This window comes from Artemia franciscana, chromosome 21 (genome assembly GCF_032884065.1).
Source record: "Artemia franciscana chromosome 21, ASM3288406v1, whole genome shotgun sequence".
Lineage (NCBI taxonomy): Eukaryota > Metazoa > Arthropoda > Branchiopoda > Anostraca > Artemiidae > Artemia > Artemia franciscana.
Genome location: NC_088883.1, coordinates 16,910,974 through 16,927,925, shown reverse-complemented (window position 1 = coordinate 16,927,925; position 16,952 = coordinate 16,910,974). Strand labels below are relative to the sequence as shown.

The window sequence follows — 16,952 nt, the reverse complement described above, 5'->3', positions numbered from 1 at the left end:
CAAAGAAAATACGAAAAAAAGTATTCTTTGAAATCTAGGACGGAAACTCTTGAAGGAGGATGGGTGCAAATTGCCCCTTGCGTTCTAAATTATCGCCAGTGGAGAACAACCTCAAATACATTCTCGGGAAAAATATTTTCCTAAAATGATTTTTATAATGTTTTTCACCCCTGCATTTACAAATATCTTCAAGTATGTATAGTAAGGGGCACCAATTGGTGGAGGGCAACAGAAGGGCAGTTGACCCTCCCTAGATTTGAAAAAAAACTGTTTTTGTATGTTCATTAAAAAGAATCAAATAAAATGGCAAATGACCCCCCTCTCTATGAATAATTTATGTCTACTTATTTTAAGTCTTAAAGTTGTTCCTTGCTTTCAGGTGAAGACATTTTTTTTTGTAATCTAATATATGCTATGACTTGGCTTTTGTTTGGGAAATATTGAATTATATTATTTGTTGGTTGTGGGTTTCAGTCAACAATCTCCCATTCTTTGACTAGGAATAGATAGACCAAGGAATACGTCTATACACATCGCAACTTAACGCAGCTGCAAGTACATTAATCATATAATATATACCTAATCATACCTAAATATACCTAAATATACATAAATATACCTAAATCATATAAATATACCAGGTATTTAACTAGGAATGTTGCCAACAGCAGATTTTGCTTAATGACTGACCATAGAATTTACGAAAAACCTTCTTTGTCTGAATGCCTTTTAATACATTACAGTGTCGGTATCCTTGTTCCTCATCTGAACCTGAACCCCTACCCAGCTGATGCTCACACACCCTTTAAACTCTAAAGTACTATCATTAGAGGGACCATACTGCCTGTTTTTGGAATTCCTCCTCTGTTCATTGTCACCATAATTATGACTACTATATGTATTTGTTTCCTTTTTATAAAAGAGAGCTCTTGCAGATAATTATTCACAAAAATCATTCATTTCAGATGCTTTCTGCTAGTGACGAATTCCAAGTTTCGAACTCAACAGATGAAAAAAGAAGACAAAATATTGTAAAAACAGAATGTCTGACAACATGGGGAACATCAAGCTCGAATGCTGAAAGCGGAATTGGCAGTGACGATAATATAAATGAAACAATTCAAGACCACAAAGGCAAAAATAGGAAAAACAAAAAAACTTTAAATAATGAAGATGATTTAGTCACACCGTGGACTCTGGTGAAACAGTACAAGCTTCCTCAACTCGTGTTAGTTTTTAATACTCGAAGTGGTGTTAATCAGGAAGAGAAAGACCATGGGAAAATAAATTTTACGGTGCCTTTCTTATTTTATAGAAAGTATGAGAGTGAAAAAGTTACTGGGAAGAGTTTGAGACTTTTGGAAAATGGAAGGTTAGTTGACACTGGACCTGAGGTGATCGTTCCCTATCAATATAACGGTAAGTAAATTCTTCAGGACGTTACGCTTGTTCAAAATAAAAGCAGAGTATGCTCAGAAAAAAAAGTCAAGCTTGAAATAATTCTTAGGAAGCAATTACAAAGCTACTAGGCGATATAAAAAGCTATTGTATATGTAAAGACCTAATACATAAAGGGTGGCTGCAGCCCCCTTAACTGAAATAAAAAAAATATATAAATTCTTAGCTCATCTTATTCAAATAAGCAAATGAAATTTTTGTTATTTTAACCCCTCCCCCCCCCCTATTCCACAAAAAAAATCCTGCATATGTGGCTGTCCAAACTGCTCAGCATCCAAGTGGACCAAACCTGGAAATAGTAAATGAATAGTTTGAGACTGATTTTCTATGGATATATGTAGATTTTCGTGTAAAAGCTGAGAGTAATAAGTATAAAGAAAGCTTATGTTTTTTTGTACAGCTCTTATGTATGCCTAAGAAAATCAAATATTTTGGAGCCTTAGGCAACTGCTGAACCATATTGGTCCATGTACGTACTTTTTTTAATTCACAATTGATCTGAAAATATTAGGTATCATTTATGTTAGTGTATCAATGTTTTGAAAATGTCAGAAATAGACTAGGTGGACTTCAAAAGTAGGTTCTCCACAGAGAGGAAATAGCCCAACCTTCAAGAAATTAATAATATTATTAATATAACCCTAAAACACGAGTTTAGCCAGTGTTACTCTTAATTTTCTGACGTGCTCAAAGATAGATAAAAAGAAAGAAAAATACAACACGAAATGTTTCCATCGTTGTAATACAAGTGTTAATAAACTCAAACCAAAAAAGTTAGTCACTCTTAAGGCACACAAACACACACAATCGTCTGGACAGGTAAACACGCACGCGCAAACACACACGATGTCACACACATAATACCCACATCTGGTAACTATTTTTCAGCAGTGCTTCTGGGTTATGCAAGCAGCGAGGTGAAAACTTTATATTTAAGACCAATTAGATATGATATATGTCTAAGAACCTTAATCTAACACCAGTTAATATGCAAAACCAAGCTGAGACTAAGTTGAAATATTGATATAACTACAAAAATGCAATTTTGGGTGGTATAGAAACAAGTTCAATATTTTAGAAAATCTCCTTCGAATTCGTTGCTAATAATTTTTTCTTTTTCTGATTACTTTTTGTATATTTGTTTTCGGGAAAGGTAAATATTAAGAGATAATAAAAAAGGCAACGTCCTCTTCAGCTATTTACGATTTTTCCTTTTTTTTTAAATTATGTATACCCAACTTGCGTGTTCATAAACATATTTCAGGTTTTCTGCAGTAATAAACATAATTCAATTACTGGTTTGAAGGCTACCTCATAAAAAAAACTTAATTTATTCATCTTTTTCTGTTGTATACATATGACAGGTATTAAAATTTTTATGCTAGATTAGCTTGCAAATAATAGCAAGTGTCAATAATACCGAAAGAAAGATCTCTATCAGTTGAAGGTAAATGCAGTAAAATGAGAATTTCTCCTGAAATTGTAATGACAAGTGATGTCTTGATACCCAACATAAAGGGCGAAATGCACTCTGGCAACAGGGATGCCACAACGGTTAGTTCCTAAAGTACTACAATTGCCCAAATTTGCGTGCTACACAGCGATTTTCGGTGCTAGAGACAAAAAACTTTTTGCGCATGTCGCGGCTTACACCGCGACATGGTTCGTTTAATTGCAGGCTACTTCGATTGCTTTTTAGGTCATTTTTTAAATCTTTTTTAATGTATCCATAAAAAAATGTAGCCGATCAGAGCGCTGAATGGGAAAATGCACCCGCACACGCATATCTCGTTTTTAAAAGAAAAAAAATGTTATGCAGAAAAAATGTTCTGACATATATTTTGATGTGAGACATATCATGTAATTGCATTTTATAAGTCTATATTTTCAATTTGCTCATATGAAAGAACAAGTGCTTAATTTGATGCAGCACATGCTACACTGCTACACACGAGGAAATAGGGTTAAAATAGCACTTTCGTGCTACAATTGGCAATCCTGTCTGGCAGCCTTCAATTTCAAGCCAAGAGCCAAACCAAGAATGTTTTTTCTATTGATCTGTCAAGTTTAGATCGTGAGCCCAAAACAAATAGAATAATAAATAATAGACGAATAATAAACGAATAATAAGGAATAATAGATTCGTTATTTCCCAAAACGAATAATAGATGACGAATTGTTTACCATTAGCACATTCTTTTAGCACAATTTATTTTGAATGTATTTATATTTTTGGGATAGATTCTGTAACGATTTTCTTTAGGTTGGTTTTCTCTTCTTGTGGAAGCGAAACGACCAACTCCTCATTATACCATCATTTCACAGCTAATATCAAATCGTGTTGCAAGGTTTTTGACTGGATTGCGCTTGCTTGCATACCGTCTTGAACAACCACCAGGTATGTTGATATTTTTAGGTATTAATTCTGAAATTAAAAGGGAAAAACTAAGTAAATGTACCCACAAAAGACTGGAGTCATAGATGTTCGTATTTTTTACCTGCTCCAATGTTGACTCCGGTATACCTGTTGTATCGACACTATAAGCTGTGACCTTTAAGTCTTTTTGCCAGCTTTTACGGTGTGTTCAATCCTTATATTCTTCTTTCTTTTCTAACCTTTTTATTTGTCCGCGGCGAATTCTGTTTGACCGTCGGCTAATTCTGGATAGTATCTCCCATAAAACTCGTGTAAATCTACCGCAGACATAAAAGTTGCGCTAAGAATACTAAAATGGGATTTCCCACGGTTTCTAAGATAAGAAACTGTTAACTTCCAAATTTTCTAGACCATCACAAATGTATTGTTTATATTAGAATTTATAGTTTCTGGCATTCTGGCCTTGTTTGGGCCAAAATGATGATTTGTGATGTAAAATACAACTTATTTTGCTACCATTGGCTCAGATATAATGAGCCCTTTTCCGATATTCCCCGACCATTGGCTCGATACAATCACCTCTGAAAATAAAGGAACACACGAGTCCGCCTATCCTCTACCACAACCCAGTATCAGGAATTTTGGGATTTTGAGAAAATCACTAAACGGCTACTTTTTTTGAACGGGAGAAATTAGAGGCAGCGCAATAGATCTGCCTGAGTGCAGAACCATATGCCTTGAATAAATAGTTTAAATTTTTTCAACCCGGCCACTTTGTGCGGAAGGGATAGTTCTTCGATTGGAAATTGGAAATTCTCGCGCCCTTTTTAAGAGTCGAAAGTAAGGGAGAGCAACCAGCATCTCTCTCGTGTCTTCTCCTGCTACCCGGCTCACGGTAAGCCCCATGCTATGGATTCAAATTTTGAGGTTGTAATTTCATTCAGAAATATTGAAAGGTCTAATAAGTATGCATACCCCCGGCGTCAACGTGGCCGCCGGAGCTTAACTTTAAATTATGGAAGTTGGCCGCTGTTCACAGATAGGTTTTAGTTGAAAAGCTCTTAGAGATCTTTTGATTAGCCAAGATTTCTGGAGTATCCCAAGGGTATATTCTAGAAACGGCTTGCATACTCGATTAAATCAAAAGATACTATGGGAATTATTTTGCAATGCGTCGGGAATGGCTTCCCGTATTGTTTTGTCTCAGGTCCACAAAAAACGTTTTTGCATTGTAAGCCCCATGAAAATTAGAACTTTTTACAGTAAGTAGTTAAATATGTTAAAAGACACTATGTGGTGAAAGGTTGTCAGTGTAGTATATCTCCAATATATCTAGAACGGCTTGGGGTATTAAGTTCAAACTTACAGGGAGTGCTAAGGATCAAGAGAAACTCAAGTTTTGGCTGGATGGGAGGGGGGCAAAGGGGATTCAGATCTAAAGTAAGTTTTCTCCGATCCACCTAAACATTGTGGCACCATAAGCCTCAATGGGACCTACACTCTGTTCACTGTTAAGTATCAAGGTAAATCAAAAGACATTATGTGTTGCCGATTGATCAAAACAGCGTATCCGCAAATACTGGGAATGCTTTTGGGCATACAAATTTCTGGAATGCTGGGGGGGGGCAAAGTACCTCAAATTGTGACTCGGGATGGGGGTAGAGGGGAAAGTCTAAATATTTGGTCTGCTATCTGCTTAAAACTTTTGTTACAATGAGCCCCTGTTGCACTAGATTTTGTTCCCAATATGCTAGACATTTAGAAGGATAGAAACGATGTGCACCCAGGCTATCAAAACAGCATATATGCATCATCTCAGGACCAATTTGGAGGATTGGTTTGAAATTTCCAGGGGGTATTGAGGGACCAATTGAGCCTCGGATTTTGACATGGGGGAAGGGGCAGAGATAAGTTCAAAGAAACTATGCATCCAGGCTATTTAAATGTCTCATCTGCAATAATTCGGGACCTAAAGGTGGGGATTAAGCTGAAACTTTTGGAGTTTTAGGGAGAGAAAGGACGCAAGGGGTCTTCATGTTTTTTTAGGAGGAGGAGCGACAACGTATCTCGTTGATTCGACTAAAAACTTTCGAACTGTTAGCCCTAGTGCAGCTTTGAATCTACTCCCGTTGAAGTAGTGAGGTAAATTGAAGGGGAGTGTATTCACCGAGGATATCAAAATAATCTAGGTTCAGAGGGTGGTAGCCCTACTCCTATTGGTGGTAATCTCTATTCGTTTATTTTTGTCATGATTATTCATTTTAATTTCTACTCGCTTTATGATTCTTTTATGCATTTATAGCAGTTTCTGTTGTCTTTATATTTAACGTGATTATTTATAGTAATTTCTGTTCGTTTGGTGTTTCATTTGTTTATTAATTGCAATTTCTATTCGTTTCAATTTTGAATTGTTATAGGACTTTTACTGCTCGTCTTCGGTTTTAATATGGCTCTTTATTTTTCTTTAAAATTTTGTTTCTTTCAAAAACGTTCTTTTTTTAATTATTTGATAAAAATAAGAATTTCGTTCATAGGCTTTCCAAGTCTCTTTTCTTCCTCTCATTGCCACTTTATTTTTGGGTGGACGTAGATATTAGGTCTTGTAATGTCATTGTGCCCGTACTGAATTTTGGCTGTGAAAAATAAGTGAAACCTCTTTTTTATCCTTATGAAAATGGAAAGCTTCTCAGAAAAAAAAACAGATAAAAAATGTTGACTCTGACATAGGACTTGCTTTGTTCAGATTTGGAGAGATCTATTAGCCTAAAACAGGGGCGGATCATGAGCAAGATCTTGGGGATGGGTAATGTGACAAGGGCGCCAATGAGCAAATATTGAGGGGAGAAAGGCGACAAAGGTGCCAGTAATTGACCAAATTGACGATTTTATTCTAAAAAAAAAAGAATAAAAAAACAGGGAAAAAGGGTACCAGAAAAAAATCTTGGGAGGGGGTCAAGCCCCCTGGCCCCCTGGATCCGCCAGTGACCTAATATTAAATTTTGTTTAGATACAAAGTTTTGGCAGAGAACACCTTGAGTGCTACCCAAACGAAAAATTTCATTTTCCTTGTTGTTCAAAGTTTAGTATTGTAAACACTCAGTCTAAAGTTTTGGACAATGCTACTTTCAATGGCGTATTTTATTTCAATTGGAAATCATTTTTGAAGGGTTTTATACTCTTTATTAAAATTCTCAAACATTTCTTCTCGTAATTTCAAATTACTGTCCACTAAACCCGAAAAAAAATTATTTAATAAATATTAAGATGGGAACTATTTGTCAACAGAGAGTTTCTGTAAAGGCCCATTTGGTACTTGTCTGTTAAACGAAACATATTCGAGAGTTACGCTGTTTAAGACCTGCCAATAACCGGTTTGCCCCTCTGGAATCGGTTTTGATTTGCTTATTTTGAGTAAGATAAACTACAATCTAGCTATAATTTAACTAAATATTTAATTTATAGAGGTGATTGGGGTTAGGTATTTAATATAATGTGTTCTGCGCGCCTGCTTTCCATAATTCTTTGTCGTAGCCTCCGTGATTTTGTTTCTAAAGTATTGTTTTATCATCATGTTTTGGCATATTTTTATTAGGGTTAACCTAACTTTACTTCTTGGGTGTGTTTCGCTTAACAGACAAGTACCGCCCATTTCTTTAATTTTGGTCGATATGGGCTGTGGATGAGTCTTTAGTTGGTTGCAGTTATTGCTGCAACCATGATTGCAGAGGGAAGGGGGAGTATTTCAAAAGCTTATTCTTTTAGAATGAACTGATAAGTGCCATTCTGTATTCAAAATAAACGGTAATCAGAGCGGATAAATCTTACGACATTTAATAGGTCCAAAGAAAACTTTTTTCTGCTACACTAAATGCGTGTGACAGTTTTTTTCACTGAATTAAATTTACTCTCTAAGACAAGAATGCTATTATAATATTATCTTTTCATTGTTTTATGGTTTCTTCCATTTACACGAAAGTGAGATTCTCATTATTTCACAAAATACAACTTAAACAATGGCTAGAAATGCTTCCCAATTCATCCGTGACTTCTACATAGACATTCAATGTAGCATTAGAGCGAAATTCTCTTTCAAATTAGGGACTGAAGTAAATAAATGAAATATAACGTGTGGATTTATACCAATCAGTGTAAATACGATTTATACCATCAAGAGTTATTAACCTTAACCTACCTTCAAATAGCTTCGTCTTGAATAAAACTTTTCTTATTGTACAACGTTTTCATTCTTCTAAGCTTATTAAGCGACCGTCCAAAAAACGAAATTCTGCCAGCAACTAACCCATCCAAGAAAGTATTACAATTAATTTTTAAACTGGTCAAAGCTCAGGGTAGTTAACGTGGTCCGCCAGTCTCATTTTCGTAATACCCTCCCCCCCAGTATCACTGTTTTCGGTCTTCCATCTCAAAGTTGAACAATCGAACGCAAATTTGACACCATCTGTCTCAAATATGAACCAATAGGAATGTGGAATTCTGATTTTACTCGAAAAAGACTGGTTTTCTTTGGCTGTCGGTGACGTCTTGACTAAAGGCATGAAATACCACTTTCCCTATCAATAACTTTACGTCAATGGATACTGCCTCTGATTAGTTGAAAATGATGTAATGCCATCACTTTCGTCCAATCAAACACCATTCCATGCTGTTTGTTGGTTCACATCTAAGACAGACGGTACAATTTTTAATAGCAACCATGTAGGCACATGCGCTCGACACTGCGCTAGTGCACTGGTCCAAAACATCGATATGGAAGAGATACGAATTAAATGACCTTGATACGGTTGGATCACGTTTGCACCCTGAAGCTATTGCGCTCCATTGTTGTTTCGAATACCTGAACGAGTAGACATTACACATTGTATCAGGTTCGTAAGCAGGAACTTTTTTCGGGGGGGGGGGCAAAACCTTCGAAACAGCAGATATATAGTAGCCCTTTTTATTTAATAATGCAAACAACACGTATATCGGAAAATACACACTAACTTTAATCTGTAGTATTGTAGCGGATGGGGGGGGGAAGAAGACTGAAGCCTCAAAAGTACGTTTTAGGCTCAGTTTATGTTCATAGCGATTCAGAACCAGTGATTGATCTATTATATCCCACTGCAAGGGAAACTTTAGGGTTAACAGTGCAATACTGGTGCTGTGGGGGGGGGGGGTAGTTCTTCTATTGCAAATTTTAATGAAAAATGATAGTTTCCAAAACTGATCCATTAAAAGCTGTACTTTAACTGAAAAGGGGGGATAAACACCCTAATGTCAAGGATAATTCTATTTTGCTGTGGAAAGCTAACTCTCTTTACAAAAAAATATAACAGTACAATTGCTAATTACTTCAAAAAGGGTTAAAAAGTTAAACAGAAAATGGGTTTATAATTGGGCTTGACTTGACCGGATAATTACATGCTGTAAAATCCCCCAAAAAAGGCTTCACATATGTATCTAGATTTTTAATAAATGTCCTACTTTTGCCAGAAATCCCGAGAAACCATGGGGAAATTAAACATTTCACATTTTTTTTTTGGGGGGGAGGGGGGACCCAAAGGCCCCCCTGCGTACGTGCCAGCATTGTATCACAGCTTAGATATACAATACAGTTATGAAAACTCCTATCTTGCCCATGAGAAGCTCTTGGTACAGAGGTCTGAGCTTGGCGCCTCCTAGAAGGTACTACAAAACCATAGGTGGGAACGCAATTTTTTTTTTGTCCAATTGCTCCGATCTTTTAGATTCAGACAACCAGTTTCCTATCTCCAGCCGCTTGCATCGCTACCGCGCACTGTGTCCCAAAATAAATCGAGTTTTCATAACTGTATGAAAACAGTAAGCTGTGCTTTGTATGTCAGTTGTAGATAATGTCAATATTAGACTTTCAATACTTAGATTGTCAATGGTTTAGATTATGCAACAGTACAGATTATACTTTGATTGTCAATACTGTAAAATGCTTAGATAAGGTAGGACATCACAATCCATCCCAAAGAAGTCAAACAATTCCAGTTTTAACAGTGTACGCACTATTTCGCTTACGTCAGTCGTTGACGAAAGCTTTCTCTATGACTTGTCAAGAGTTAGAATTACCTTTGACGCTAGGAAATTTCGAGGATGAGTCATACATCCACCACTCATTGTCTTGGACACTTGATATATGCTATGTTAAGTAACTTCGAAAAGTAAAATATTTGGCTGAACATCCTCTTGACTGACCATGAGAATGCCATTAATTTTGTTGGTCACAGCATACTCACCCACATATTACTAAAAAAATCTAGGAATCCATGTCTTTCCATTATTCTTTTGCAAATATCCTAATGTTCTTCCTTTCCGAAGATACCGCAAGTTGTAAGATAACATAATGTCTATTATGGTTCACGTCCTATTTATTATGCGATTTCCATTAAGACTGCTTTAATTTCTTGTTATAGCCATAGAGACCCCTATTAAATTTAGTGTTCCTCACAGATACAAGTTTGTGAATGAAATATGACTTCTTGATATTTGCTACACAGATATTTAAAGCAACCTGCATATCCTTACTCATGCTGCTGATGAAGTCAGCACTCTAATTATGAAAGTACTGTCGATGGTTGACAACAATGATAGAAAAATGATCAGAGACGCCATTGACATCTAAGACATCAAAGAAGATATTGATGAGGATAAACATGTCTTTTTTGCATTGCCATCATCAGTTCAATAATCAGGATCTGATCACATGAATAGTATCCTATAAAACCTTACACGTCTGTACCCCAATCCTTCCTTCCGGGTCCTTGTCCATGAATCTGCTATGAAGTGTTGTCCTCATGACAAGTTATTCCATGGCAAGTTGCCCCATGAAGAAATGTGCTGCTATCGTTCTTGCGGCGCAAGAAAACATGCATAAAATAGAGTAAACCAATGTTAGATAAAAGTACCAGTAGCTATCAAAATATTAACAAAAACCGCTTAAACATCTGATCTAGTGCTGACTTGCCAATATTACTAATTATAACGTTTATATTGAAATAATTCACAGATTGTGCATAAATAGATGCTATTTGAAGGAGAAGGACCAGAGGGACATGTGTCTACCTTTAATATAAAAAAAAAGTCAGAAAAATATGCTACAAAAACTTGAAAGTTTTCTTTGCCTCTTCACGTTCTTGTCCCCATCTATCGGAAAAATTTCCTAGTAACTACCTTATCTTCTGGTGAAATTTACAGTTCTGAAATAGCATCTTGGTATATATTTCCAGTGCCAATATTTGTAGTTGTTTATCGATCAGAAACGGATCAATTTGTGTTAAAATCTAATAATGATGAAATGGCTTCTTCAGGACTTGGATTAATAATTCTAGTTTTCATTCCTTTTCAATGTTCGTTAATTTTTTTCTGATATTTATTGGACTCTTCTGGGTCGGAACCCGTTTGTTTGACCCTGACCAGACACTCAGAAATGCTAAAAGACGACTGCTTCACAGGCACTTTGTCAAGCAAACAGCCCACTATAGACTTTTTATGCCCTTATTTCACTCAAGAGACATCCTAAGTGGCCCTTGCTTCACTTGCGCGGTAGCTCGGACCTTTGGCCCTTGCAATTGTCAGATCTATGCTAAACACGGATCGAGACTTTAGCGCTACCTGATGTATAGCATCTACTACCACTACTGCTACTAATAACAACAACTCACTCTAGCATCAATCCGCCTTAGGCCAACACAGCTATGCATGCTCCTTCTCCATACCAATCCATGCAATGCTCTACTTTTTTCTCCCTCCCAAGAAGTTCCAATTTTTATTAAATCCTTTCTGATGACCTCTTCCCACACCACTCGGGGACGAACAGTTTTTCATTTGGCCCTAGATGGATGGCCTAAAAGAACGATCTTTTGCAGTCTGTCATCCTTCACCTACGAAATGTGTCCTAGCCATTTCAATCTTTCCTTCATTGTAGTTCCGGAAAGCAGGATAGAACCACATTTTTCGAATAGGATACTGCAAGTACAGTCAGTCAAACATGTACCCAAAACAACCCACAGACAATTTCTTTGTGAAAGGTCGAACAAATCGTCTTCCGTTTTCTAGAGTGCCCATGTTTCAGAACCATATTTGACCACTCTCTTTACTCTAGCTTCTAATATTCTAGTCTTGGTTGGCAGACTTATCTTTGTATTCTTCCAAACTTTTTTCGGCTGCGAAAAAAAAAACAGGATCTTTTCTATTCTACTTTTAACACCTTCATCGCATCTACTATCTTTACTAATAATACTACCCAAATAGGTGAAGACATCCACTTGATCAATCTACTAGTTACCCAGCATCAATTATTTCCCTTCATTTATTCCTAGCCTAAGCGATATAGTCTACCTAACAGTAATTTTTAGACCTAATCTTGCACCTTGAACCCTCAAAACCTCTAAAATATCCCCCATTTCGCTAACATTGTCGTCTAGGACACTCATATCATCAGCATAATCTAAGTTTAAATGAGTTTTATTTTCTATTTCATTCTATGCCCTCCCATCTAATGATGCATGCCAAACACTTAGGTATACTTGGCACTTAAATGTCCTCGGAATTATTTCTTGGGAGCCTCTATTTTTTCTTTGGGGGTGGGGGGGGGGGTAAGAAATGCAAAAGAAAAACACGTGCATTATTGAAAAAACACAAACTTAAAGGGAAACCTTACACAATTAAAATTGTGAGGGGGTGGGCAAAAATTCCCTCCTCCCTTGTGTACCTAGCCTATGACATCGCATGGATGATTTTTTTACATTTTTTAAAGAGAATTTCTAGTTAATCTAACCTTTTATTACATCATTTTTTTTCAAATTAAATTACCTGAACTCCATGTCTATTTAAATTGAGCAGGAATAACGTTTCTTTTTTTTAAAAAACTATAAAGTTTCCCCTTTTATCAGACTTTTGACTACTTTCCAAACGCAACTATTGCCTCCGTGTTCTGAATCTCTCAACCATATGTAAGAATGGTCATAGTAATGAATACTCAACACTAAAAATTAACACATGGAGTCACGTCTTGCTATACTTACGTGTTGTTTATGATGCTATATTTTATTACCATCCATCACAGCTTGATAGGCAAGGTATACAATGCAAGTACAAATATATCCTTCTCTATCACGATTTTTGACATTTGATCAAGCATAAAAAAAGAGATGAATGATGATAAATCACTGGTTTTCAGCTTATGAACTTTGAGCAGCGATTTTCTTTAGTTTTGAATTCTGTATTTCCCTATGCACACCTTTGTTAAGGCCGTGATTAAGTAAACTGATGGAAGTCGAAAATCCCATGTTAAATTGACAATTTATATTTAACAAGAGCTAAGAGCTCATATGGCACTTGTGACGAGGTCGGAAGAGCCGAGAGCTCATATGGTACGAGGTCGGAAGAGCCAAGAGCTCATTTGGACGAGGTCGGAAGAGCCGAGAGCTCATATGGTACGAGGTCGGAAGAGCCAAGAGCCAAGAGCTCATTTGGCACTTGTGAGAAGGTCAGAACCTAAAGTTAAACTTTATAGCACAAGATCCTTCTAAATATCAAATTTCATTAAGATCTGGTCACCCTTTCGTAAGTTACAAATACCTCAATTTTCAAAATTACCTCCCCCCTCCCAATTCCACCAAAGAGAGCAGATCCGGTCCAGTTATGTCAGTCACGTATCTTAGACAGGTTTCTATTCTTCCCATCCAGTTTCATCCTGATCTCACCGCTTTAAGTATTTTCTAAGATTTCCAGTCCCCCCAACTGCCCCCCCCCCCAATTACGTTTGATCCGGTTGAGATTTAAAATAAGATATCAGAGTTACGAGGTCCTTCTAAATATGAAGTTTCATGAAGATCCGATCACTCCTTCGTAAGTTAAAAATACGTTATTTTTCTTATTTTTCAGAATTACCCCCCCCCCCCCCCGCAATTGAGCGGATCCGTTCCAATTATGTAAATTACGTATGCAAGACTTTTGCTTATTTTTCCAACCAAGTTTCATCCCAATCCCTCCAATCTAAGCGTTTCCCATCATTTTAGGTCTCCCCACCCCAAACTTCCCCCAATGTCACCAGATCCGGTCAGGATTTAAAATAAGAGCTTTGAGCCACGATATCCTTCTAAAAATCAAATTTCATGGAGATCCAATCACCCGTTCGTAAGTTAAAAATACCTCATTTTTTCTAATTTGTCAGAATTACCCCCCCCCCCCCCCCAACTACCCAAAAGAGAGCGGATCCGTTCCGTTTATGTCAATCATCTATCTAGGACTTGTGTTTATTTTTCCCACCATGTTTCATCCCGATCCCTCCACTCTAAGTGTTTTCCAAGTTTTAGGGTCCCCCTCCCAACTCCCCGCCCCCATCACCAGATCTGGTCGGGATTTAAAATAAGAGCTCTAAGACACGATATCCTTCTAAACATCAAATTTCATTGAGATCCGATCACCCGTTCGTAAGTTGAAAATACCTCATTTTTCTAATTTTTAAGACTTACTCCCCCCCCAACTACCCCAAAGAGAACAAATAAGTTCCGATTATGTCAATCATGTATCTGGGACTTGCGCTTATTTTTCCCATCAAGTTTCATCCCGATCCCTCTTCTCTAAGTGTTTTCCAAGATTTTAGGTTTCCCCCCTCCAACTCCCCCCAATGTCATCAGACCCAGTCTGGATTTAAAATAAGAGCTCTGAGACACAATATCATTCCAAACATCAAATTTCATTAAGATCCAATCACCCGCTCATAAGTTAAAAATACTTCATTTTTTCTATTTTTCCGAATTAACCGGCCCCTACTCCCCCCCCCAGATGGTCAAATCGGGTAAAACGACTATTTCTAATTTAATCTGGTCCGGTCCCTGATACGCTTGCCAAATTTCATCGTCCTAGCTTACCTGGAAGTGCCTAAAGTAGCAAAACCGGGACTTTAGGTTTTCCCCCTCCGACTCCCCCCAATGTCATCAGATCCGGTCGGGATTTAAAATAAGAGCTCTAAGACACAATATCATTCCAAACATCAAATTTCATTAAGATCCAAATACCCACTGATAAGTTAAAAATACTTCATTTTTTCTATTTTTTGCGAATTAACCGGGCCCCCACTCCCCCCCAGATAGTCAAATCGGGAAAACGACTATTTCTAATTTAATCTGGTCCGGTCTCTGATACACCTGCCAAATTTCATCGTCCTAGCTTACCTGGAAGTGCCAAAAGTAGCAAAACCGGGAGCGACAGAATTTGCGATTGCTATATGTCACTTGGTTAATACCAAGTGCCATAAAAAGTACTCAAGTATTCATTGGCGGAAGATGCCGCTTTTAATATCAGGCCATAGCTTCTTGAAGATGCTTCAAAATGTTTGCAGGGATTTTGCTCTATTTCCTCTAATTGCTTAGAAATCTTGGAAAATGTCTAGGTCTTTTTCACAAATGTACTCGATAAAGATATTGCTTTTAGATCAAAATCGGTACTATCATGAGCAGAAGACAATAACCTGTAAGATGATTGGAACCATTTTTCGATGTATTTTCCTGTTTTCTAACAGTCCCATAGAATATTTTCAGCTACCTGAAATTTTTATAAGTCGGTTGCCAGAAAGAATCGCTTCAGATCGCCGATAATAACCCCTAGAGACCAAAATGACAAGCTGGTATAATCAGCAGCTTGTTAATAGAGTGTGAAATTTTCATAAATTATTTCAATGCAATGAAGAAACCTAGAAATGAGAAATAGTCAGGAGCCTTCAGTAAAGTTGTACCCACAAAACCGAAATTAAATTAAATCAAAGCGAGGTATACATCTTAAAAGTGTTACCACACATAGACAGCGCCTTTGTAAAAAGTATTTGGAGCTTGGTAGATGCAAATATCCAAAATACCTAATAATGCGGTACGCCGAGGAACAAGATAGGTCAAGCGACAAACCTTGAGGTGGAGCAGAACCCTATACCTCGCTCTTTACGCTAAAGTATTTGTAGAAATTTCAACTATTTATTCTACGGCTTGTGGGATTCAGGGGTCATTCTTAAGAAATTGGGACAAAATTTAAGCTTTAGCGTGAAGAGCGAGGTACTGACGATGGGTGAACCCCCTCATATATGTAATAAAAATATGAGAATACAGAAGTTCCTTACGGAAGCTAATTTGTAAGTTACGTATATCTTTATATAATAAAATTTATTTTTACTAATAAAATCATTCGTAAAAAATTAAAAGTTCTAGTTGCCTTTTTAAGTAACCAAAAAATCGGAGAGCAACTAGACCTCCTTCCCCGCTCCTTTTTTTCTCAAAATCATTCGATCAAAACTATGAGAAAGCCATTTAGCAAAAAAAAAAAAATATGCAAATTTCGTTTTAATTATTCATCTGCGGAGAGCATAAATCAAAACATGCATTGATTAAAAAACGTTCAGAAATTAAATTAAATAAAAACAAGTGTTTTTTAACTTAAAGTAAGGAGTGACATTAAAACATAAAACGAACAGAAATTACTTCATATATGAAATGAGCTGCTTCCTCATCAACGCCCCGCTCTTCACGCTAAAGTCCGACTCTTTCTCTTAACTCTATTTTTAAAACAGTAAAAAACTTTAGCGTAAAGAGCCGGGCGTTCACGAGGAAGCAGTCCCTTTCATATACGAAGTAATTTCTGTTCGCTTTAAGTTTTAATGTCACTCCTTACTTTCAGTTGATTTTTTTTTAAATTTAATTCGTAAGAAAACTTTGGTTTTCTAAGAATCCTCGAAGAAAGCTTTCAACTAAGTTTGGTGTTTAGTTTCGAATTAATCAACTGAGGTATTTTAAATAGCCTATCCCTAGGAAAAAAAAGTGGAAAAAAAAATAAATTTTTAAATGCACTCTATGCATGCCGTCACAGTTTCATATACATGGGCATTTTGTACTTGAGAGTGATAGTGCTCTAATTTTCTCTTCTCCCTTGGTCTGTAACCAAGCTTTGCAAGACGCAGCCAAATATATTACTATTTCTCGGCTGAAGCATCTCGCCAAAGGAAGCTGTCTATCAAAACCTTTCACAAGACTTGATAATTGGTGCTATTTTAAGTTTTGACAACCGACGGTCTCTAGAGAATTAAAAGACAGAAGGC

At 36.8% G+C, this 16,952-nt stretch overlaps 1 protein-coding gene across 5 annotated transcripts in view; it reads left to right on the top strand.

Moving 5' to 3' along the window:
* LOC136040784 (uncharacterized) overlaps positions 1–16,952 on the top strand; it is a 74,330-nt gene that overhangs the window by 29,909 nt on the left and 27,469 nt on the right. For all 5 annotated transcript variants that reach the window (XM_065725110.1, XM_065725111.1, XM_065725112.1 and 2 more), the window contains exons 2-3: positions 966–1,419; positions 3,722–3,856. In XM_065725110.1, the coding sequence (XP_065581182.1) occupies positions 966–1,419; positions 3,722–3,856 (589 nt within the window). The remainder of the gene's footprint in view (positions 1–965; positions 1,420–3,721; positions 3,857–16,952) is intronic.